At 42.2% G+C, this 23,990-nt stretch overlaps 1 protein-coding gene across 1 annotated transcript in view; it reads right to left on the bottom strand.

Moving 5' to 3' along the window:
- The window catches only part of LOC143926492 (embryonic protein UVS.2-like), a 67,475-nt gene extending 44,018 nt beyond the window's left edge, over positions 1-23,457 (bottom strand). The window contains exon 1 of the mRNA XM_077450284.1: positions 23,404-23,457. Coding sequence (XP_077306410.1) covers positions 23,404-23,457 — 54 coding nt within the window. The remainder of the gene's footprint in view (positions 1-23,403) is intronic.
- Between the last annotated feature and the right edge of the window lie 533 nt (positions 23,458-23,990).

The raw sequence follows: 23,990 nt of genomic DNA, 5'->3' as shown, positions 1-23,990 counted from the left end.
GGCTGCTCTTTGAGCCTGTGCCGCTCACCCGGCCTCTTCGTGGCCGCCCGGCTGCCAGTTAAGCTCAGCCTATTGGCGACAGGGGGACGGAAACATGAAGGGGGAGGAGTTAGAGGAGACACCTTTGGCCTCTCTGTGGCCGCCCATATAGGTCAGTCCTCAGTGCTGGGGGGTGTGACTACGAAGGGGGGAGGAGCTAGAGCAGACAACTGCTGCAGACATCTTGGAGCCGGATGAGAGAGAACGTGAGTGGGGCCCTCCTGTAACCTGGATAGGAGGAGCAGTGGGGCGACTGCATATAGAAGAATCATTCTCTCCATCTTCCTTCTGCAGTCTCTGAATGCCTGCGAGAGGGAGAGGAGAGGCAGGCTCTCCACCTCACCCCATGCTCTCCGCCGCCCCCCTGTGCTCTCCACATCCCCCATTCTATCCACTACCCCCTGTGCTCTCCACATCCCCCCATGCTCTTGGCTGTCCCCCTGTGCTCTCCTCATCTCCCCTGTGCTCTCCACATCCCCCATTCTCTCCACCACCCCCCTGTGCTCTCCACATCCCCCCATGCTCTCGGCTGTCCCCCTGTGCTCTCCACATCCCCCCATGCTCTTGGCTGTCCCCCTGCGCTCTTCCCCTCCCACCATGCTCTCACCCACCCCCTGTGCTCTCCACCTCCCCCCATGCTCTCCACTAAACCCTGTGCTCTCTACATCCCCCATGCTCTCTGCTGCCCCCTGTGCTCTCCTCATCCCTCCCATGCTCTCCGCTGCCCCCTGTGCTTTCCCCATCCCCCCATGCTCTCTGCTTCCCCCTGTGCTCTCTTCTTCCTCATGTTCTCAAGGTTCCTCCCTGTGCTCTCCACCCCCCCATGCTTTTTCCTGGTCCCCCCTTGCCACTACCACCCCACAGCTCTGCCAGGTTCCCCCCTCCCCCCTCCCAGGGGATCCATCAGGGTGGAGAGGTGGGAAGGGGTCAGCTAATATGTCATGGGCTGCTCAATCCAAAATGTCAGAGTCTATTTTTTTTGTCTCAGTCCGGGCCTGGTCAGCTAATGGAATGGACACACAGCAGTTGTTTTTGGCAGTAGACGTTTTTTTCTACAGTCATTAAACTCTCCATCAGGTTATCCTAGGTGTCCATGCACACATAGGCTGTTATCAGAAGTTTTGGGCAGCGGTGTTTTTGAGCAGTAAAAAAAAACCCCAAAACTAGTGGGTTCCAAGAGACGTTTTTCAGCTGTAAAAACGCTCTAACGCTGATAAACGCTCAAAAACATTGCTCACTATATATTTTTTTTTTAAAACGCTAACGCGTAAAACCGAGAAAAAACGCTAATAAACACTAAAAAAACGCTAGCAAAAACGTTGAAAAAAGCTGAAAAAAGTTGAAAAACTCTGCAAAGCTACTGGTGTTTTTATAACGTTATTTTAACGTTCTGTGTGCATGAGGCCTTAAGGGCATCACAGGGACAGGAAGTAAGAGAAAATGCCCCTAATTGGCTCATGGACAGAAATAAAAATTTTAACTTTCCTCCACTCTATCCTATTCTTCCTCTAAATTGAAAATAGAAAGAACATTTTTAAAAATGTATAAAATTACATTAAAAACATTAAAATAAAATTGACTCAAACCATTGTAGGTTCCCTATAGGAGAATGAAGCAGATAATACTTACCTCTAGTGGGACGCTGTGTACATAAACATTGATGCAAAGAAGTATCAGCCAATTCCTCTCCATTCTCTTTTTCTGGATGGCTATCCTTTCCTTTCAGGTCTGAGGTCTGATGTTCCTGTGTCCCACACCTACCCCTTATATACTACATGATGGGCGGAGAATTGTCACACTTCCATCCCTGGAACTAACGTTCTTCTCAACACCTCTAAGCTAATTACACATTACCAAAGACATCTACATGGATGAAACTTTGGGCTGTGTAATGAAAATGTAGTTAATGGCACTATATAAATACCTGCAATAAGAAAAGAAATAAGAGGGTCCCATTCATAAGAGCTTACAATCTAATAGGGTGGGGTAAAGTGTTCAACCCCGTGTTTTGCAATATTAATGAGACATGTGCAATTCGTTTAGTTCCGAATTAGTTCTTTCAAGAATTTCGACAAATTTCATAAATACCCAATATATATATATATATATATATATATATATATATATATATATATATATATATATATATATATATATATTATTATATTATATTATATTATATTATATTAGGGCTGTTACTAATTAAAATTTTCGTGTTCCTTTTTTTTAAAATCGATTAATCAATTAATTTCAATTAATTATAACGCACATACAGATCCAGCTACTTTTAGCTGATCTCCTTGCATTACAACTCTGCATTAGTCAGTGGTAAATGTGGTATACACTATATACAATCACCCGACACTAGTTAGTTTCCACAATCCATGACTTAACTTCACAGTTCACACAAATACGTTTTAAATTCAAACTGTAGAACTTATGTAAGTCTTTTTTTTTTTCCACAGTAGCGTGACAATCCCTCCACCTCCGGTCTAACTAATCCCTCTCATCTTATGGCATGGACCCCTGTGCAAACAGGTGGTCATGCAAGCGGGTATCAAAAGGGTTAACACGGACCATAAACTTCTCTCACATCTCCTTAGATCTCAGCAAGGACGCCAGGTCATGGGTAGAAAGAAAAAAGATCGAAGTGCTCACCGCTTAAGTATAAGATTTAATTTTTGTGTTCAAACACAAACTACTCACATAAAGATGATAAAAATACAGCATGTACAGCCAACAATCGTGTTAATTCCATAGGGCAGCAGCAGGTGACATCATGCGTAGCTCCTCCTCCGTATGCGTTACGTTCAATCAGAACTTCAACGTCACCGGACTCCTCCCCCGTTCTCTACGTTAGCAGACGGAGGCACTTGGGGAAGGGGGGAGGAGTCCAGTGACGTTGATGTCTGTGACGTCACCAGGTTCTCTGACGGAACTCCCCAAAGACCCGGAAGCCGGCGGAGAGGTGAGTACCAATCAAAAGAATTTTGATCAATCAAAAAAATGAATCGATTAATCGAGGAATTAATCTTTAATAATTTCCACAGCCCTAATATATATATATATATATATATATACATACACACACACAAATACATACTGTATCTCACAAAAGTGAGTACACCCCTCTCATTTTTGTAAATATTTTCTTCTATCTTTTCATGTGACAACACTGAAGAAATGACACTTTGCTACAATGTAAAGTAGTGAGTGTACAGCTTGTATAACAGTGTAAATTTGCTGTCCCCTCAAAATAACTCAACACACAGCCATTAATGTCTAAACCGCTGGCAACAAAAGTGAGTACACCCCTTATGCCGCATACACACGACCGGTTTTTCCGTCAGAATAAACTCTGAGGGTTTTTCCGATGGAGTTCCACTGAAGCGGACTTGCCTACACACGATCACACCAAAGTCCGATCGTTTAGAACGCTGTGACGTACAGCATGTACGACGGGACTAGAAAAAGGAAGTTCAATAGCCAGTAGCCAATAGCTGCCCTTGTGTTGTTTTTGGCCCATCGGAATAGCATACAGACAAACAGTTTTCCCGACAGGAATTGATTCTGCATGAAAGATTTAAAACATGTTCTATTTCTAGGTCCGTCATAATTTTCGAAAGAAAAAGTCTGATGCAACCCACACACGATCGGAATATCCGATGAATTCCGCCTGACCTTTTTTTGCCGGAAAGTCTGACCGCGTGTACACGGCATAAGACACTTCTGGTTTTGGCTCCTTGTTTACTGGCCTATTACCAGTCAGTGAAGCAGCCGATCAGACCGATCTGTGTATGATCGACTGCATTGGGGGCCAGAGGAGAGATCTGGGGTCTAAAGAGGAACTGACATGACCCCATGCTATCACAAGAGATTTTTTTTTCATCCCTTGCGATGTTGTAGCAATAAAGTAAAAAAAAAGGTTACAAAAAAAAGTTTTAATGCAAACACATACGTAGGTCCCCGCCCGCATATGTAAACGGTGATCACACCACACATTATTATTATTATTATTGATTTATATAGCGCCAACAGTTTACGCAGCTCTTTACAATGTAAAGGGGAGACAACACAATTACAGTACAATACAAAAGGTACAGGAGGGCCCTGCTCATAGAGCTTACATTCTAAAGGGAGGGGGTGGTGGTACAAAAGGTAATAGCTGCAGGGAATGATTTGATGGGGGTGGCTCTGGGACAGTTAGGTGGGTGTGGGATAGGCTTCCCTGAATAAATGAGTTTTCAGGGAACTCTAAGCCCCTGTACACACGGTCGGAGATTTCCACAACCAAATCCGTCGGATTTTGTCCGTCAGATTTAGTCTGACGGATTGTATCCGGAACTGTTGCATACACACGGTCGGACTAAGTTGTCGAAAAATCCGATCTTTCAGAACGTGATGATGTAATTTCGTTACGATGGGACTAGATTCAGGCTAGTAGCCAATAGCTTTGATGTAGGAATTTGATCTGAGCATGCGTGGCACTTGGTCCGATCAAAATTCTCTACACATGATCGGATTACGTCCGACCGGCCCAGTTGGTCGGGAAATATTTCCAACATGTTGGAAAATTGGGTCGGACAAAGATTCGGACGGAATCAGTCCGATGCATACCACACACAGTCGGATTATCCGACGACACGGTCCGATAGGACACATTCCGACGGATTCTCCGACCGTGTGTACAAGGGCTTAAAGGTGGACAGGGTAGGGGCTGAGCGGACAGACTGGGGCAGGGAGTTCCAGAGGATGGGAGAGGCTCTGGAGAAGTCTTGAAGGCGAGCATGAGAGGAGGTAACAAGGGAGCTAGAAAGCAGGAGGTCGTCGGAGGAGCGGAGGGGACGATTTGGGTGATATCTGCAGATGAGGTTGGTGATGTAGATGGGGGTGAGGCTGTGGATTGCTTTGTATGTTATGGTTAGCATTTTGAATTTTACACGGTGGGGTAGGGGAAGCCAGTGAAGGGATTGGCAGAGAGGGGCAGCAGTCACGGAACGATTAGTGAGGTGTATTAGTCTAGCAGCAGCATTCATAATAGACTGAAGGGGGGATAGCCTTCTTAAGGGTAGGCCATTAAGGAGAGAGTTGCAGTAGTCAAGGCGGGAAATAATCAAGGAGTGAACGAGTTGCTTTGTGGTGTCATTAGTCAGTAAGGGTGGAATTCTGGAGATGTTGCGGAGGTGAAGGCGGCAGGATTTAGCCAGTGATTGGATAATGGGGCTGAAGGAGAGGTCAGAGTCAAGGATTACACCCAGGACTCTGGCATGTGTGGAGGCACCAATGATTGTGTTGTTGATATTAATGGTGAAGTCACGGGGGGGGATCGTGAAGGAGGAAATATAACAAGCTCAGTTTTAGAAAGATTGAGTTTAAGGAAGTGGTGTGACATCCATACTGATATGTCATTCAGTAAGTTGGAGATCTGTGAGGAGATCGAGGGGGTGAGTTGAGGAGTGGAGAGATAGATCTGGGTGTCGTCGGCATAGAGGTGGTATTGGAAACCATGGGAGCTTATCAACTGGCCCAGGGAAGAGGTATAGAGTGAGAATAGGAGGGGACCAAGGACAGAACCTTGGGGTACCCCAACAGAAAGAGGAAGGGGAGCAGAGGAGATGGAGTTGTAAGAGACACTGAAAGTGCGCTGAGATAGGTAGGAGGAAAACCAGGATAAAGCAGAATCGTGGAGACCAAGGGAGTGTAATTTGCTGAGGAGGAGCAGGTGGTCAACTGTGTCAAAGGCAGCAGAGAGGTCTAAAAGTACGAGTATGGAGTAGTGGCCATTGGTTTTAGCAGTTATTAGGTCATTGGTGAGTTTTAGTAGGGCAGTTTCAGTAGAATGTTGTGGGCGGAAGCCAGATTGTAAGGGGTCAAGAAGGTTGTTGTCCATGAGGTAGCGACTCATTTGGTCATGGACAAGGCATTCCATGAGCTTGGAGGCAAACAGGAGCAGGGAGATGGGTCTTAAGTTGTTCAAACAGGTGGGGTCTAGTGAGGGTTTTTTGAGTATGGGGGTAACCAGTGCATGTTTGAGCAGGGAAGGAAAGGTGCTGGAGGAGAAGGAGAGGTTGAAGATGTGGGTTAGGGAGTTAAGGATAGAGTGGGAAGGTGGTAGCAGTAATTGTGAGGGGACAGGGTCCAGGGAGCAGGTAGTGAGGTGGGCCGTGGAGAGGAGTTTATTAACTTCATCTGTGGTAACTGGGCAAAAAGAGGAGAGTATTGAGCGTGGTGTTGGACCTGTTATGTTGGGTAGGGGAGGAAGTTGAATGCTGGATATCTCCTTGCGAATTGTGTAAATTTTGGTATTGAAATGGTTGGCAATCTGTTGAGCGGTAAGCAAGTTGGTGGGTGGCTGCGTGTAGAAAGAGGAGCAAGTATGTCTAGGGAGGATGACAGCGTGTTGTTGTAGATGGAAGTGGTTAGGTCTGGGCAGGACAGGGGTGCGATTTTGTCATAAAGGCCATCAGTAGCAGAATGAAAAAGGGAAGGGTTGAGGTTGCGAAGGTTTCTGCGGGTAGTGGTTTGTAGGTTGGCAGCATGGGATGTAGGAGACAAGGAGAGAGCGAGGTATCATGAGAGAGACATGTGAGGTATCATCGCAAACGTCAGAACGGGAACAGTCATTTCTACGTTTAACCACTGCAGCCCCCGGAAGGTTTACCCCTCCTCCCTTCATGACCAGGCCATTTTATTTTTTTGCTATACACCACTGCGTTACTTTAACTGACAATTGCGCGGTCGCGTGACGCTGTACCCAAATAAAATCGACGTCCTTTTTTTTCAGATAGAGCTTTCTTTTGGTGGTATTTGGTCTCCTCTGCGGTTTTTATTTTTTGCACTATTAACAAAATTTTTTTTGAAAAAAAAAACAGTATTTTTTTACATTCTGCTTAAAAACATATCAACTAACAACATTTAAAAAAATCGAATTTCATCATCAAGTTGGTCCAATATGTATTCTGCTACTTATTTTTGGTAGAAAAAAAATCCCAATAAGCATATATTGATTGGTCTGCGCAAAAGTTATTGCATCTACAAACTATGTACTTTTTTTTTTTTTTTTTTTTTTACTAGTAATGGCGGTAATCAGCGACTTATAGCGGGACTGGGATATTGCGGCGGACAGGCGGAACACTAACTGATTTTTCTTTTTACACTTTTTTGAGACCGGTGACATTAATACAGTGATCAGTGCTAAAAAAAAAATATATATATATATGCACTGTCACTGTAAATAAAAATTAAAAAAAAATCTAATTTAGGCCAATATGTATTCCGAATAAGCGTCAAATCTTTGGTAAAAAAAATCCCAATAAGCGTATATTGATTGGTTTGCGCAAAAGTTATTGCGTCTACAAACTATATAATATTTTTAAATAAAAAAAAGTCTTCATCAATTTTAGGCCAATATGCATTCCGCTACATATTTTTGGTAAAAAAAAATCCCAAAGTCTACAAATTATGGGATATTTTTATGGCATTTTTATTTCTTTATTTTACCAGCAATGATCGGACACCTAACTGACACTTTTGACACTTTTATGGGAACCAGTGACACTAATACAATGATCAGTGCTAAAGATATGCACTGTCACTGTACTAATGACACTGGCAGGGAAGGGGTTAACATCAGGGGCTATCAAAGGGTTAAAGCCCCGTACACACGATACGAAAATCGGTAAATAAAATTTCATCTGACGAACGATCTGCCGATTTTCGAATCATTAGTACGGTGCTTTCCACAGCCGATTGCAATTTTTTATTTTATTTTTTGTCCGACAAAAGCTGGATGTGTAGACTATAACATTTTTGTTGTACGAGAACTCAGCGTCCGATTTTCGTTTTTTATAGTACGGTTTTCATAGAAAAAAAATCGTAAGAGCAAGACTACGCATGCTCAGAAACGAAAGAATACATACAAAACGAGTCAATGCATTCCATCATTTCTGTTGTATCCTGTCCTACAAGAATTTTTGTATGGTAAGTAACCTCTTCACTTTTGACATGAGACTAGCATGCAACAAAAAACGGACGAACGGTTTTCCAAACATCTGATCGTGTGTAGGAGGTTTAAGTGTGTCCCTAGGGGGTGCTTGCTAACTGTGTGGGGGGGGGGGGGGGGATTGGGCTCACTGGAGGAACACAGAGATCCATGTTCCTGCTTAGCAGGAACACAAGATCACTGTGTTCTTCCCTGTCAGAATGGCGATCTGCCTTGTTCACATAGATCGCCACTCTGCCTCTCTGGCAGTGGCGGCTGGTGCTCAAAATTTTTGGGGGAGGGCGCAAACAAGCTGGAAAAAAAACCCCATCAAGTGCAGCCACTGTGCCCATCAAGCGCAGCCACTGTACCCATAAATTGCTGCCACTGTGCCATCAAACACAGCTACTGTACCCATCAATTGCTGCCAGTGTGCCCATCAATTGCCACCACTGTGCCCATCAATTGCCCCCCCTATGTTCAATCAATTGCGGCCAGTGTTCCCAATCAATTGCCGCCAGTGTGCCCCATCAAATGCTGCCAGTGAGCCCCATCAATTGCCGCCAGTGTACCCCATCAAATGCTGCCAGTATGCCCCATCAAATGCTGCCAGTGTGCCCCATCAAATGCTACCAGTGTGCCCCATCAATTGCCGCCAGTGTACCCCATCAAATGCTACCAGTGTGCCCCATCAATTGCCACCAGTGTACCCCATCAAATGCTACCAGTGTGCCCCATCAATTGCCGCCAGTGTACCCCATCAAATGCCACCAGTGTGCCCCATCAAATGCCGCCAGTGTGCCCCATCAAATGCTGCCAGTGTGCCCCATCAATTGCCGCCAGTGTACCTCATCAAATGCTGCCAGTGTGCCCCATTAAATGCTGCCAGTGTGCCCCATCAATTGCCGCCAGTGTGCCCCATCAATTGCCGCCAGTGTGCCCCATCAAATGCTGCCAGTGTGCCCCATCAATTGCCGCCAGTGTACCCCATCAAATGCTACCAGTGTGCCCCATCAAATGCTACAAGTGTGCCCCATCAATTGCCGCCAGTGTACCCCATCAAATGCTACTAGTGTGCCCCAGCAAATGCTACCAGTGTGCCCTATCAATTGCCGCCAGTGTACCCCATCAAATGCTACCAGTGTGCCCCATCAAATGCTACCAGTGTGCCCCATCAAATGCTGCCAGTGTGCCCCATCAATTGCCTCCAGTGTGCCCCATCAAATGCTGCCAGTGTGCCCCATCAATTGCCGCCAGTGTACCCCATCAAATGCCGCCAGTGTGCCCCATCAATTGCTGCCAGTGTGCCCCATCAATTGCCGCCAGTGTGCCCCATCAATTGCCACCAGTGTGCCCCATCAAATGCTACCATTGTGCCTCATCAATTGCCGCCAGTGTGCCATAAAACTATCCCCTATTTTGTAGACGCTATAACTTTTGCGCAAACCAATCAATATACTCTTAGCCCTTGTACACACGGTCGGACATTTCCGACAACCAAATCCGTCGGATTTTGTCCGAAAATGTTGCATACACACGGTCAGACGAAGTTGTCGGAAAATCTGATCGTTCAGAACGTGATGACGTTATTTCGTTACGACGGGACTATGTTCAGGCTAGTAGCCAATAGCTTTGATGTAGGAATTTGATCTGAGCATGCGTGGCACTTTGTTCGATCGGAATTCTCTACACATGATCGGAGTATGTCCGATCGGAGCATTTTGTTGGAAAATTTTACCAACAAGTTGGAAAACTTGGTCCGACGGATACTCCGACGGAAACAGTACATTTTATTTAATTAGAATTAAATGATTTGATTGGAGTTACACCTGTTGTTTGGCTGAACAGAATGCAGTTATTGAGCCCCTGTCTGTGGCACGGCTCAGGTGTATGCAGCGCACACACCCTGCGATTACAAAGGGAAGGGCGTCACTCATCTGGTAGCAGCAAATGATAGAAATAACACACTATTAACATGTCAGCCCCACCAAACACATGCAAATCACCTTACAGAGGTAGACAAAGCATTCTGCTGACCACCTGCTGCTATCACTAATAACCCCTTCATTATCCGGAATATTGTGCCTGGGACTGCCATGCCTTTCCTAGAGGGGTTTTTTTTTTTTTTTGAAAATGTCACAATTATGCACCTCATACCTATTGTATTATATTAATATATTATATATCATTTTTTTTTTTAAGGGGGGCAGAGAGGACTGCAGTTTAGTACCAGATTTGTATACATATTTTTTATTTCCTAGGTTCTTGGAAGAAAAAATGAATACTAATAATAATAAAAAAAAAAAAAAAAAATGCTGTATTTTTTTCCAAATACAACAATTATGCGATTTGCAGATATTATATCATTTCTAGCCTACCCTAATGTATTATATACACTCTTTTTTAAAAAAAAAAAGTTGGAAATGTTGCAGTTTCACACCTCATGCCTTTACTTATCCATCTTAACATATTAAACATCTTTTTAGTTTTATTTTATTTTTATTTTATTTTGGGGGGGGGGGGGCAGTGAGGGTTTGCATTTGATAGCAAATTTGTACATGTCTTCCTACTTTTTCTTTTGGGGTGGGGGGGGGGGGGGGCAGATAGGACTTGCATTTGAAAGCAAATTTGTACATGTGTTTTCTTAGGTTTCTTTTTTTTTTTTGGGGGGGGGGGGCAGGGAGGACTTCAGTTTAGTACCAGATTTGTATACATATTTTTTATTATTATTTTTTATTTCCTATGTTCTTAGAAGAAAAAAAATGAAGAATAAGAAAATAAATGCTGTATTTTTTTTTCAAATGCAACAATTATGCAATTTGTAGATATTATATAATTTGAAACCTACCCTCATGTATTATATACACTTTTTTTTACATTTTGGAAATGTTGCAGCTTCACACCTCATGCATTTACTTATCCATCTTAACATAGTAAATATCTTTTTAGTTTTATTTATTTATTTATGTTGGGGGGGGGCAATTAGGGCTTGCATTTTGATAGAAAATGTGTACATGTTTTTTTTTACAATTTTTTTTGAGGACTTGAGTTTAGTACCAGAGTACCAGATTTGTATACATATTTTTTATTTCCTAGGTTCTTGGAAGAAAAAGTGAATAATAATAATAATAAAAAAACTGTATTTTTTTTCAAATGCAACAATTATGCAATGTGCAGATATTATATAATTTGTAGCCTACCCTAATGTATTATATACACTTTTTAAAAAAATTTTTGGAAATGTTGCAGTTTCACACCTCATGTCTTTACTTATCCATCGTACCATATTAAATATATTTTTAGTCTTGGTTTTTCTTTTTTTTTTTGGGGGGGGGGGGGGGAGGGGCAGAGAGGACTTCAGTTTAGTACCAGATTTGTATACATATTTTTTTATTATTATTTTTTATTTCCTATGTTCTTGGAAGAAAAAAATGAAGAATAAGAAAAAAAAATGCTGTATTTTTTTCAAATGCAACAATTATGCAATTTGCCGAGATTATATAATTGATAGCCTACCCTAATGTATTATATACAGTTTTTTTTTTTTTACATTTTGGAATTTTTGCAGTTTCACACCTCGTGCCTTTACTTATCCATCTTAACATATGAAATATCTTTTTAGTTTTATATATATATATATATATATATATATATCATATATATAATTTTTTTTGGGGGGGGGGCAAGGAGGGCTTGCATTTGATAGCAAATGTGTTTTTTATTTTTTCAGTTTAGTACAAGATTTGTATACATATTTTTTATTTCCTGGGTTCTTGGAAGAAAAAATGAATAATAATAATAATAATAAAAAAATCCTGTATTTTTTTTTCAAATGCAACAATTATGCAATTTGCAGAGATTATATATTTCATAGCCTACCCTAATGTATTATACCATTTTTTTTTAGTTTTTTAATTTTGGAATTGTTGCAGTTTCACACCTCATGCCTTTACTTATCCATCTTAACATAATAAATACCTTTTTAGTTTTATTTATTTATTTATTTATTGGGGGGGGGGGGGGGCAGTGAGGGCTTGCATTTGATAGCAAATTTGTACATATGTGTTCTTATTTTTTTTTTTTGGAGGGGAGGGGGGGGGGCATAGAGGACTTCAGTTCAGTACCAGATTTGTAGTATACATATTTTTATTTCCTAGGTTCTTGGAAGAAAAAAATTAATAATAATAATAATAATAAAAAAAAAAAAAGAATCCTGTATTTTTTTTTTTTTTTTTCAAATGCAACGATTTTGCAATTTGCAGAGATTATATAATTTGTAGCCTACCCTAATGTATTATATACAGTTATACACTTTTGTTTGTGGAAATGTTGCAGTTTCACACCTCATGCCTTTACTTATCTATCTTAACATATTAAATATCTTTTTTTTTTTTTCTTTGGGGGGGGGGGGGGGCAGAGAGGGCTTGCATTTGATAGCACATTTGTATATGTGTTTTCCTATTTTTTTTTTTTAGAGGGGGGGGGGGGGCAAAGTGAAATCAATTTAAAAAAGAATAATATTCTATTTTTTTTGTTCAAATGCAACAATTGCACAATTTGTGCCTGCCCAGTTTTATGCCTCATTCCTTTAGTTATCTATCTTAACATAATAAATGCCAAAAGGAAAAGAGTTGGGACTTTTAGATGAGGTGTGCACCTGGTACTGACGATGGTAGCCATTTTTGTGAGTAACTTATATTAATCCTTGACCTTTGTTCTCATTTGGGCTAAAATTTTGATTTAATTAGTCTATCGATATAGTGTCATTTATGCATGCCCATATGTTTTTATAGATAGATGGATTGTGCCTGCTCCAGAGAAAGTGATGGTTCACGAAACGCGTAGAGACTACTGTGCTGCAATCCTCTTGGCTTTTCATATTCACATCATGTACATGCACCGATCTTTGGGCCTATACCTCATTTAAAGTCCCAACAGTGGAGGGAGATTTCTGCAGCATATTTGGCAAGTTCAGAATGACAGTATATATAAAATATTATGCAAAGTTGTTGGAGGGAAGCTTCAGAATGGCAAAGATGCACACGGCTAATCACAGGCAGTGAGATATTTCCTGGTTCGCAGCTGCACAGATCAGGAAATGTCTCACTGCCTGGGATTAGCCGTGTGCAGTTTCGGCTTCCTGGCGGGATCAGGCACATGGGATTACGGACAGGTCCCAGCCCATCTCTAGTCTTTACGTCTAGGTGCCTAATTGCATTGAGTGGCTGCCATGCGATTGGCTGATTAGCAATTTGTGTTACCAAGCAATTGAACAGGTGTACCTATTGAAGTAGGCGATGAGTGTATTTTTTTGCAATTGTTTTGAACTATTTGACTTTACTATACGTATATTGTCCACCACACTTTGTGTGCCTATCTCATTTGAAAGGGGTGTGTCAGAGTCATTATCAGAGGCTCCTTCTGGGGTGCGCAACACAATGGTGTTCAGTGGGGTTGAGGTCTGGGCTCTGTTCAGGACACTTGAGTTCCTCCACCCCGGACCCATCAAACCATACCTTTATGGAGCTGGCACCGTGCACAGGGGCACCGTCCTGCTGGAATAGAAAAGGACCTTCTCCAAAACGTGTGTCCACAAGGCCAAAAGCGCCCAATTGTCTAAAATGTCTTTTATACTTTTTTGCATTAACAATATCCTTCAAGGAAAACACCTGAACTTAATCATTTAGAGCAGTGATTCTCAACCAGGGTTCCGTAGAACCTTAGGGTTCTTCCAGAGGTTGCTGGGGGTTCCATCAGCATTGGGCCATTTCTGCCTCTCAGATAAGTTCCCACTGACACCACACCATTGATCTTTTTAGCTATCTGTAATGCCGCGTACACACGATCGGAATTCTCGTCGGAAAAAGCTCTGATGGTTTTCCCGACGGAATTCGGCTCAAGCTGTCTTGCCTACACATGGTCACACCAAATTCCGATCATTTATAACGCGGTGACGTACAAAACGTACGACGTGACTAGAAAAAGGAAGTTCAATAGCCAGTAGCCAATAGCTTCTGTCTCGTAGTTGAATCTGAGCATGTGTGATTTTTTTGTCGTGTCGGAATTGCATACAGACGATCGGAATTACAGATAGAAAGTTTTTCCGTCTGGAAAATTGAGAACATGCTTTCAATTTTTGGCTGGCGGAAATTCGGACAGCTAAATTCCGATGGAGCGCACACACGGTCGCATTTTCCGATGAAAAGCTCTCATCTGTCTTTTTCTTTCCGGAATTCCGATCGTGTGTACGCGGCAAAAGGAGGCAATTCTTCCCAAAGACCACAAGTGTAAGGACCATTTTTCCCACTGACCATCACTCTAATGCAGTGATTCTCAACCAGGGTTCCTCCAAAGGTTAAAAAATCAAAAATCAAAAAACAGCGCAACAAAGAGACTTGTGATATGGTGTAAGAAAACACATAAAAAAAATTTCTTAAATACGAAGAAAACAATGGCAAAGACATCTGATCCTCCTGGGATCTTAAAAGCATAAAAATCATCAGTCATCAATCATAAAAAGATATATAAACTGACAGATGTTTTGTCACGAATCACCCCTGGAGTCTTTTGTTTGTGACTTTAAGATGATAAAAAAGCTGCACTGCCACCAATCAGCTGGAATATGGGGACTTGGTAATTGTGAACAATTCTCCAGGAAGGGGAGAGGAGAAAGTTAATGAAGTGCAGGTAAATGGAACTATGTTCCTGGAGTCACTCACTGTTAGTGGATGGACTGCGGCGCCGCCGCTCTGAGCCTGTGTAGTGGAGGGGAGATGTACAATCCTGCTCCGTATGTTGATGCAGACTCTGGGACGGAGGTGCGGTGCACACTGAGTGGTGTAAATTAAAGTCAAAGCTAGCTTTGAAAAAGCGCATGCGCGCGAAACATGTAAGCAGGCAGTTGGCATGGCAACCTTCCTCACTACGGAGCTCTTCACGTGACATCCAGCCTTTCGGACAGACGGCACGATACGTCAGACCTGTGCATTGTGCTCCAGGTCTTCTGTCACGCCAGGCGGACGCCACCTCGCGCCCAACTTTAGTTTACACCACTCAGCGTGCACCGCACCTCCGTCCCAGAGTCTGCATCAACATACGGAGCAGGATTGTACATCTCCCCTCCACTACACAGGCTCAGAGCGGCGGCGCCGCAGTCCATCCACTAACAGTGAGTGACTCTAGGAACATAGTTCCATTTACCTGCACTTCATTAACTTTCTCCTCTCCCCTTCCTGGAGGATTGTTCACAATTACCAAGTCCCCATATTCCAGCTGATTGGTGGCAGTGCAGCTTTTTTATCATCTTAACCATTTCCCGACCAGCGCACGACGATGTACGTCGACAGAATGGCACGGGCAGGCATATTGGCGTACAGGTACGTCCAATATTCGATGCCGCCCTGCCATCGGGAGCACGCCGCCGGCGGCGCACTCCCGCGCTGGTCGGGACCCCCGTGAGTCCGGTCGCGGGACCCGCGGACTCGATCGCTGCGGGCATCCCCGCGATCGTCTCACGGAGCGGCCGAATGGAGGAAATGCTGTGTAAACAACATTTTTCCATTCTGCCTAGCAACTAGTGACGCTGATCTCTGCTCCATGTGATTGGAGCAGAGATCAGTGTACACTAAATGAAAGCCCAACCCCCCCACAGTTAGTAACACACCCCTAGGAACACTTAACCCCTACACTGCCACCCACTGGTTAACCCTTTCACTGCCAGTGTCATTTACACAGGAATCACTGCATTTATATAGCAGTGATTACTGTATAAATGACAATGGTCCCAAAAATGTGTCAAAAATGTCCGATGGGTCCCCGACAATGTCGCAGTCACAATAAAAATCGCAGATCGCCGCCATTACTAGTAAAAAAAAAATAATAAAAAATTATTAATAAAAATGCTATAAAACTATCCCTATTTTGTAAACGCTATAACTTTTGCGCAAACCAATCAATAATCGCTTATTGCGATTTTTTTTACCAAAAATATGTATAAGAATACGTATCGGCCTAAACTGAGGGAAAAATATATTTTTTATATATTTTTGGGGGATATTTATTATAACAAAAAGTAAAAAATAATGTGTTTTTTTCAAAATTGTCGCTCTATTTTTGTTTATAGCGCAAAAAATAAAAACCGCAGGGGTGATCAAATACCACCAAAAGAAAGCTCTATTTGTGGAAAAAAAAGGACGTCAATTTTGTTTGGGAGCCACGTCGCACGACCGCGCAATTGTCAATTAAAGCGACGCAGTGCGGAATCGCAAAAAGTGGTCTGGTCTTTGACCAGCAAATTGGTCCGGTCTGAAAGTGGTTAAAGTCACAAACAAAAGACTCCAGGGGTGATTCGTCACAAAACATCTGTCAGTTTATATATCTTTTTATGATTGATGACTGGTGATTTTTATGCTTTTAAGATCCCAGGAGGATCAGATGTCTTTGCCATTGTTTTCTTCATATTTAATAAATGTTTTTTTATGTGTTTTCTTACACCATATCACAAGTCTCTTTGTTGCGCTGTTTTTTGATTTTTGATTTTTTATCGTATTCCACCAAGTCCAAAGTGGTCTAACAGCTGCACATTGATACCAACAATTGGACATCGTCTTAAATAACGAGTATCTTAATACATGGATAACCGTTTTGAACAAAGGAAATATTCGTTTGTGCGCCAATGACTCTTTTTTGTTGTTCCTCCAAAGGTTGCTAGGGGTTCCTTCAGAATTGGGCAATTTCTGCCTCTGAGGCCGCGTACACACGCGGGGACTGTTCGCCCAACTTTGTCCGTCAAACAGTTTCGGCAAACAGTCCGCTCAAAATTAGCATGGACGGACATGGCCACACACGACGTACGAACAGTTTGCTGAAACCGTGCGCGATGACGTGAACGGCACGTACGACGGGACGGAAAATACGACGTCCTATACACTGCATTACAACTTTCGGCGTGTAAATCCTTTCTGAGTATGCGCGGAACTTAGTTTGTCGAACAAGCCTACACACGAGGGAACTGTTCGCTGAAACAAAGTTTCAGCAGACAGTTTTTCGGAAATTCCGAAATACCTTGTTCAGCGGACTGTTCGCTGAAACTGTCCGCTGAAAGCCCACACACGGGCGGACTGTCCGCCGAAACACTGTTCAGCGGACAAAGTTGGCCGAACAGTCCCCGCGTGTGTACGCGGCCTGAGATAAGTTTCCACTGACACCATTGATCTTTTTAGCTCTCTGTAAGGAGGAATTCCTCCCAATGACCACAAGTGTAAGGACCATTCTTCCCACTGACCATCACACTAATGTATCATGAGTTGTAGATTACAAATTTTTAGCAGATGGTTCCCCCGAGACCGGAGAACTATTTCAAGGGTTCCTCTGTGTTGAAAAGGTTGAGAAAGGCTGATATAGAGCATTTAGCATATGTTTTGGCCACATCCCTTAGGTTTCCTGCAGTTGTTGGAAACCATGCAGTAATGAAGACCAGACACTTGGTGGTGCTGTAGTACTTCTGCATAATCCTCAGGCTTTTTTTCTTCAGTGAACATTATTTATGAGACAACATAGATGTTTAAATACCTGGTACCCATGAAGTCACATCAGGCCAATAAAAAAAGCAATGATTTCTGCTGCTGCTAGAACGGTCAGGTAATGATTTGCATCAGGACATGAATATCTCTACAAAAATGATACACATGAAATTAAAACTGTAATTTTAGCACCTCTCTGCAAAAGTTTTTATGGCAAGGGAAGTACAGAAAAAAAAAAAAAAGTAGCAGTCTAGTATGATGCAGGTTGATTTTACAAGCACAGGTACTGCAATCTGTACTTAGGATAATCACTCAGCAAACGGATTCCACCATTTTGGGCAGAATGGGATTGAAAAATGAACCACTTCAGACCCGGAAGGATTTACCCTCTTAATGACCAGGCCATTTTTTGCGATACGGCACTGCGTCGCTTTATCTAACAATTTCTTTTTTTATATATATCTGAAGAAGATGTGTTTTGTGTTTTCGTGTCTTTTGAAATAAATCAAAGATTTAAAAAATAACTAACAATTGTGCGGGCGTGCGACGCTGTACCCAAACAAAATTTATGTCCTTTTTCCCCCCACAAATAAAGCTTTCTTTTGGTGCTATTTGATTGCCTCGGTTTTTATTTTTTGCACTATAAACAAAAAAAAGCGACAATTTTGGATTTTTTTTTTTTACTTTCTGCTATAATATATATCCAATATATATATATATATATATATATATATATATATATATATATATATTTTATTCTTCTACATATTTTTGGTAAAAAAAAATCACAATATGCGTATATTGATTGGTTTGCGCAAAAGTTATAGCGTCTTCAAAATAAAGAAAAGATTTAGGGATTTTTAAAAATAGTTTTTACTGGTAATGGCAGCGATCTGCAATTTTTTTAGTTTATTTTTTTTGTATTTTTTAGCGGGACTGCGACATTGCAGAGGACAAATCTGACCCCAAGTGACACTTTTTGGGGACCAGTGACACTAATACAGTGATCAGTACTATAAAAATGCACTGATCACTGTATAAATAACACTGGCAGGGAAGGGGGTAACACTAGGGCTTAACTGTTTTCCTTGGGAGGTGTTTCTAACTGTATGGGGAAGAGCTGCCTAGGAGATGAGAGAGATCGCTGTTCCTGATCACCATGTTGTTTGAAAATTTTAGATCCAGCTTTCAAACTTTTTTTGTCAGGATTTCCAACTGAAAAATTCCAATAGAGCCCACACATAATCCGATCGGACCTTTTCCGCTGGAAAGTTCGACCATTTCTGAGGCGGCTGTTCGGCTGTTCGGCTACTGATTAAAGGAAAATTCCTCTATTCTTCAATAGAAAAAATTATAAAAAAATATATATATTATGTTCGGTAGCTCCAACCAATGGCCAAGATCTGGTGTATTTGCTCATTGAAGCATTTCAGAAAACATACTTTAGCCAACAAATGGAGCTAACAATCACTGAGATTACCCTATTAGAGAAATGATGTCCAAACCCCTAGTTTTCTAATCAGTCCATAGATGTGCATGTACATAATGGTGTCTGCAATATATATATATATATATATATTTTTTAGATTTTTCCCTTGCTGGTCCTGCCAGTAACACACTCCTTGTTATGGGGTGACAACGCTGACTCACTGTACTGCATCTATAGATCAGCATTTTTACTCTAGGACAGCAGCATGGGAACTGCAAAAAGGACCTGACCTGTCACCTGACCACCCATTTAGGTCAGTAATTAGGGTATTTTAGTTACGTTTTTTTGAAAAATAAATGCTAATGATTAACCACTTCATTACCGGGCACTTAGACACCTTCCTGCCCACTGGTGAAGTGGCACTGGCGGGCACTAATGGGCACTGGTATGTGGCACTGATGGGCACTCGTAGCCAGCACTGATGGGCACTTGTAGGCGGCAGTGATGGGCACTTGTAGGTGGCACTGATGGGTACTTTTGGGTGGCACTGATGGGTACTTATGGGTGGTACTGATAGGTGGCACGGATGGGCACTGATAGGTGGGCACGGATTGGCACTGATAGGTGGCACTGATGGACACTGATGACACTGGTGGCACTGATGGGTGGCATTACTGGGCATCATATGTTATATAATGGTGCCAGTCAGTGCCCATTTGTAGGCACTGATTGGCACAGATTGGGCATTATTTGCACATGTGGATGGCCATGGGGTACATACCTGGCCATCCACATGTTGCCCACTTCCCTGGTGGTCCTGGTGGCTCTCCTGGTGGTCTAGTGTGGGCATCTGAGGGGGGATAAATAACCAGCGCAGACCCCCCGTGTCAGGAGAGCCACCGATCGGCTGTCCTCTACTTGTGTCTGTCAGACGCGAGTAAGGAAAAGCCGATCAACGGCTTTTCCTGTTGACATCGTGATCAGCCGTCATTGGACATGGCTGATCACGTGGTAAAGAGCCCCCCGTCGGAGGCTCTTTACCGAGATCGCTCCACCGATCGCCGCGATGCGTAGCCCCACGGGCGCGTGGCGGCTGTTATCCTGAAGGACGTCATATGACGCCCAGTCAGGATAACAGAACCAATTTCCGGACATCAATCTGCTATTGACCGGATGGGAAGTGGTTAAATAGGGGTGTATGGAGTAAATTCAATTCTTTTTTTAAAATTGGAGAATAGCTTTAAGAGGGCCATACACAGGTAGAGTTTTGTTCAAAAAATCTGATTTTGGAACATGGTTTGATTTTCTAATAGGTAATAGTGTGAGATTGATGATTGTTTCGATCGTAGTGATGAAAAAACCCCCAAAACAAATGAAATTATAACAATTAAAGTGGATGTAAACCCAACTCATGAAATTGGAGCTGGGCACATCTATCTGCAGTGTTTTGTTATCTCTCATCAAAGCCCTATGTTGTCTAGTTGTCTCCTGCTCCGTTCTTCTGTTATCAGCCTTATAACGCCTGACAACTTCTCCGTCACATGTGATAAAAGCAGCCGGAATTTTGTGTTGGGGAGGACTTTATAAAGAGATTAGCAGAGCCCTGAACTAGTCAACAAACAGAGCTGAAAGTCTCTACCTATGAGGAGAAGGGGTATGTGCCTTTCAACCAATCAGCTGTCTTGGCTGTATGCCCAGGCTTCACTGCAGTGCTAACCAGGAAGAGAAAATCTCCTAACACAATCTGAACTTTCTAAACCGTATATAAAGCTGAAGACAGCAGATATACAGTTGTTTGCATACCCTGGCAGAAATTATGAAATTTTGGCATTAATATTGAAACTATGACTGACCATGCCAAAAAACTGTCTTTTATTCAAGAAAAGCGATCACCTGAGGCCATTTATTATCACATAGTTTTTTGGATCCTTTTAAAATCATAATGAGAACAGAAATCACCCAAATGGCCCTGATGAAAAGTTTACATACCCCGGAATGTTTGGCCTTGGTACAGACACAGAAGGTGGCACACATGGGTTAAAAATGTCAATTAAAGGTTAATTTACCACATTTGTGGCTTTTTAAATCACAATTAGTGTCTGTGTATAAATAGTCAATGAGTTTGTTAGCTCTCACATGGATGCACTAAGCAGGCTAGACACTGAGCCACGAGGAGCAGAAAAGAACAATCAAAAGACCTGCGTAACAAGGTAATGTAACTTTACAAAAATGGAAAAGGATATAAAAAGATACCAAAATCCTTGAATATGCCAATCGGTACTGTTCAATCATTTAATAAGAAGTGAAAAATTTGGGAATCTCTTGATACCAAGCCAAGGTCAGGTAGATCAAGGAAGATTTCAGCCACAACTGCCACAGGAATTGTTCGGGATACAAAGAAAAACCCACAGGTAATCTCAGGAGAAATACAGGTTGCTCTGGAAAAAGTGTGGTTGTTTTTTTTTTAATAAATCTTTTTATTGAAAAAAAACAGTGGTGGTACATATAGTAGGAAATCATCTTAAAATGAACAATTGAAATATGAATACAATGAGCATATGCATATCACCTCCAATCGATAACGGTCTGGAAATAATGACAATCATATCCATTGGTAATAAACGAGTAAAAAGTCACTTTCAAGAACATAAGAAAGAAAACAATCTTAAAGGTCAAATATAAAACAGTCATCCTGTTTAACTGTTTAAACTCTGATTTGAGAGTATGTATAAGCCTTAGACTCTATTGCAATACAGTTTCCATGGGAGCCAATTCCTATCAAATTTTTGTATATTGCCATCCCTATATGCCAAGATTTGCTCATAGGTCATTACGGAGTTAAGTTTCGCTTTGACATTGATAATGGATGGGGGTTCTGGTGTTTTCCAGTTACTCATGATCAGTGATCTAGCCGCTAAGAACGTATGCGTGATCACTGAACGAAACTTTGGTTGGAAGTCGTTTAAATTTAAACCCAAAATGGCCTGTTCTTTCCGGAGTGGGGCTCTTTGCATAGTAATCCTTGAAATCAAATCAAATACCGCTGCCCAAAAGGGATGTACAAATGGGCAGGCCCATAGCATATGTAGCAATGTCCCCACATTCCCACATCCTCTCCAACAAACGTTTGAGGCGCCATCAGCAAACTTAGCAGTAAGGTATGGTGTGTAATACCATCTTAGCCATATTTTCCGCATTAAATCGTCATAATTCGAGCACTTGGAATACATGCCCATATGTTTAATAGCCGTTGTCCACTGGAGGTCAGTGAATTCCTGACCTATTTCCTTTTCCCAATTTAATAATTGCGTGGGTTTGGAGAAGGCGTCTTTAGAGTGCAAGGATTGGTATATCACTGAGACACCTTTAGGTTTGGTTGAGTTGGATCGTAAATGAAGCCATATTTTCTCAGTAACTGGCAACTTTACTACTTGAAATGTCTGAAAATAAGAGGCTAACTGTGTATATGTTAGAAATTCCGAGCTGGGAAGATGAAACTTCTCCTGTATCTTACTAAATGAGAGTATTTTGCCCTCCGCAGTTATATCTGTCCAGTTTACCACTTCATGCAGTGCCCATTGAGATAAGTTAATATTAGGTATATTCCATTTAGCTATGCCTAAAGGTATTGGTATTTTTTGCGATGGGTAGAATTCGTTCCCTTCAGATATTATTTCTTTCCATGCTTCGATTGAAGCTTGGATAATAGGATGTTTGGGGATGTTGTTCCGTTTAGTAACGCAAGCTGCCATAAGCAGAGCCAAGGGAGGGGAATCCCTCATCCAGGACCTTTCCAATGTACACCACGGTTTGACGTCTAAGTCTAGAAACCAATATCTCAGTTGATCTAGAAGAAATGCTGTGTAGTAATCTCGCAATACTGGAATGCCCATACCCCCCGTTGATTTATGTCTATGCTGCATGTTTGGGGAACACCTAGATTTTTTCCCATCCCACACAAAATTCAGCAACTGTTTCTGTAGGGTAGTGAGGAAGGAATGCGGAAGGGGGATCGGTAGGGCTCTGAAAAGGTAGGTTAGTTTGGGTAAAATAAACATTTTGTATGCCGCAATCCGGCCTGACCAGGACAGATAAAATTTCTGTAGCTTACTAATATCTTGTTGTAGAGATGAAACTAGGGGAGCATAGTTCTCTTTATATAATTTATCAGTGGGGTATGTAAGGTTCACGCCTAAGTATTTAATTGAGGTGTTAGCCCATACGTATGGGAAGGTATGTTTAAGGTATTTTGTTAGTGGTGGACTGATGTTCATTCCTAAAATAAGGGATTTGGATGTATTGATTTTATAAAAAGAGATTTTGCTAAATTCCAGGAGTGCCGAATGGGCCGCCGGCAGAGAGACCGAGGGGTTAGTTAGGGACAGTATGACGTCATCTGCAAACAGCGATATCTTGTACTGTTGCCCGCTCACCCGTATGCCTTCTATCAGATAGTCCTCCCTCAATCTCTCCGCCAGGGGCTCCATCACGAGGGCGAAAATAATTGGGGACAGGGGGCACCCCTGCCTGGTCCCATTCGTTATGTCAAAGGGCTTAGAGTATAAACCCTCAGTATACACATGGGCTGAAGGATGTGAATAAAGGGCAAGTATAGCGTCACGTATCGTACCCTCCATCCCAAATTTGGAGAGTACTCCGCGCAGATAACCCCAGTGAATTCTATCGAAAGCCTTCTCTGCATCTAGTGAAAGAAGCAGAGAAGGCTCCCCCCTGCACTCCACCATATGTATGAGATTGATCATGCGCCTGGTAGCATCTGTAGTCTGACGTCCCATAACAAACCCAACTTGATAATAGTTAATCAACTTGGGAAGAACTTTGGTCAATCTATTTGCTAGCAATTTCGCGTGGAGTTTTACGTCCACATTCAGTAAAGATATCGGACGAAAGTTCTGCGGTACGTTAGGGTCTTTGCCCAGTTTTGGAAGAGTAACGATCGTCGCTGTGAGCATTTCTGGAGGGAAGGATGCCGCTGCAGTCGCGGCATCAAACACTCGGG

This window comes from Lithobates pipiens, unplaced genomic scaffold (genome assembly GCF_037356315.1).
Source record: "Lithobates pipiens isolate NorthernLeopardFrog02 unplaced genomic scaffold, aLitPip1_a1.2 Scaffold_10, whole genome shotgun sequence".
NCBI lineage: Eukaryota > Metazoa > Chordata > Amphibia > Anura > Ranidae > Lithobates > Lithobates pipiens.
The sequence above is the reverse complement of the archived record's forward strand: the minus strand, read 5'-3'. Positions and strand labels throughout refer to the sequence as shown.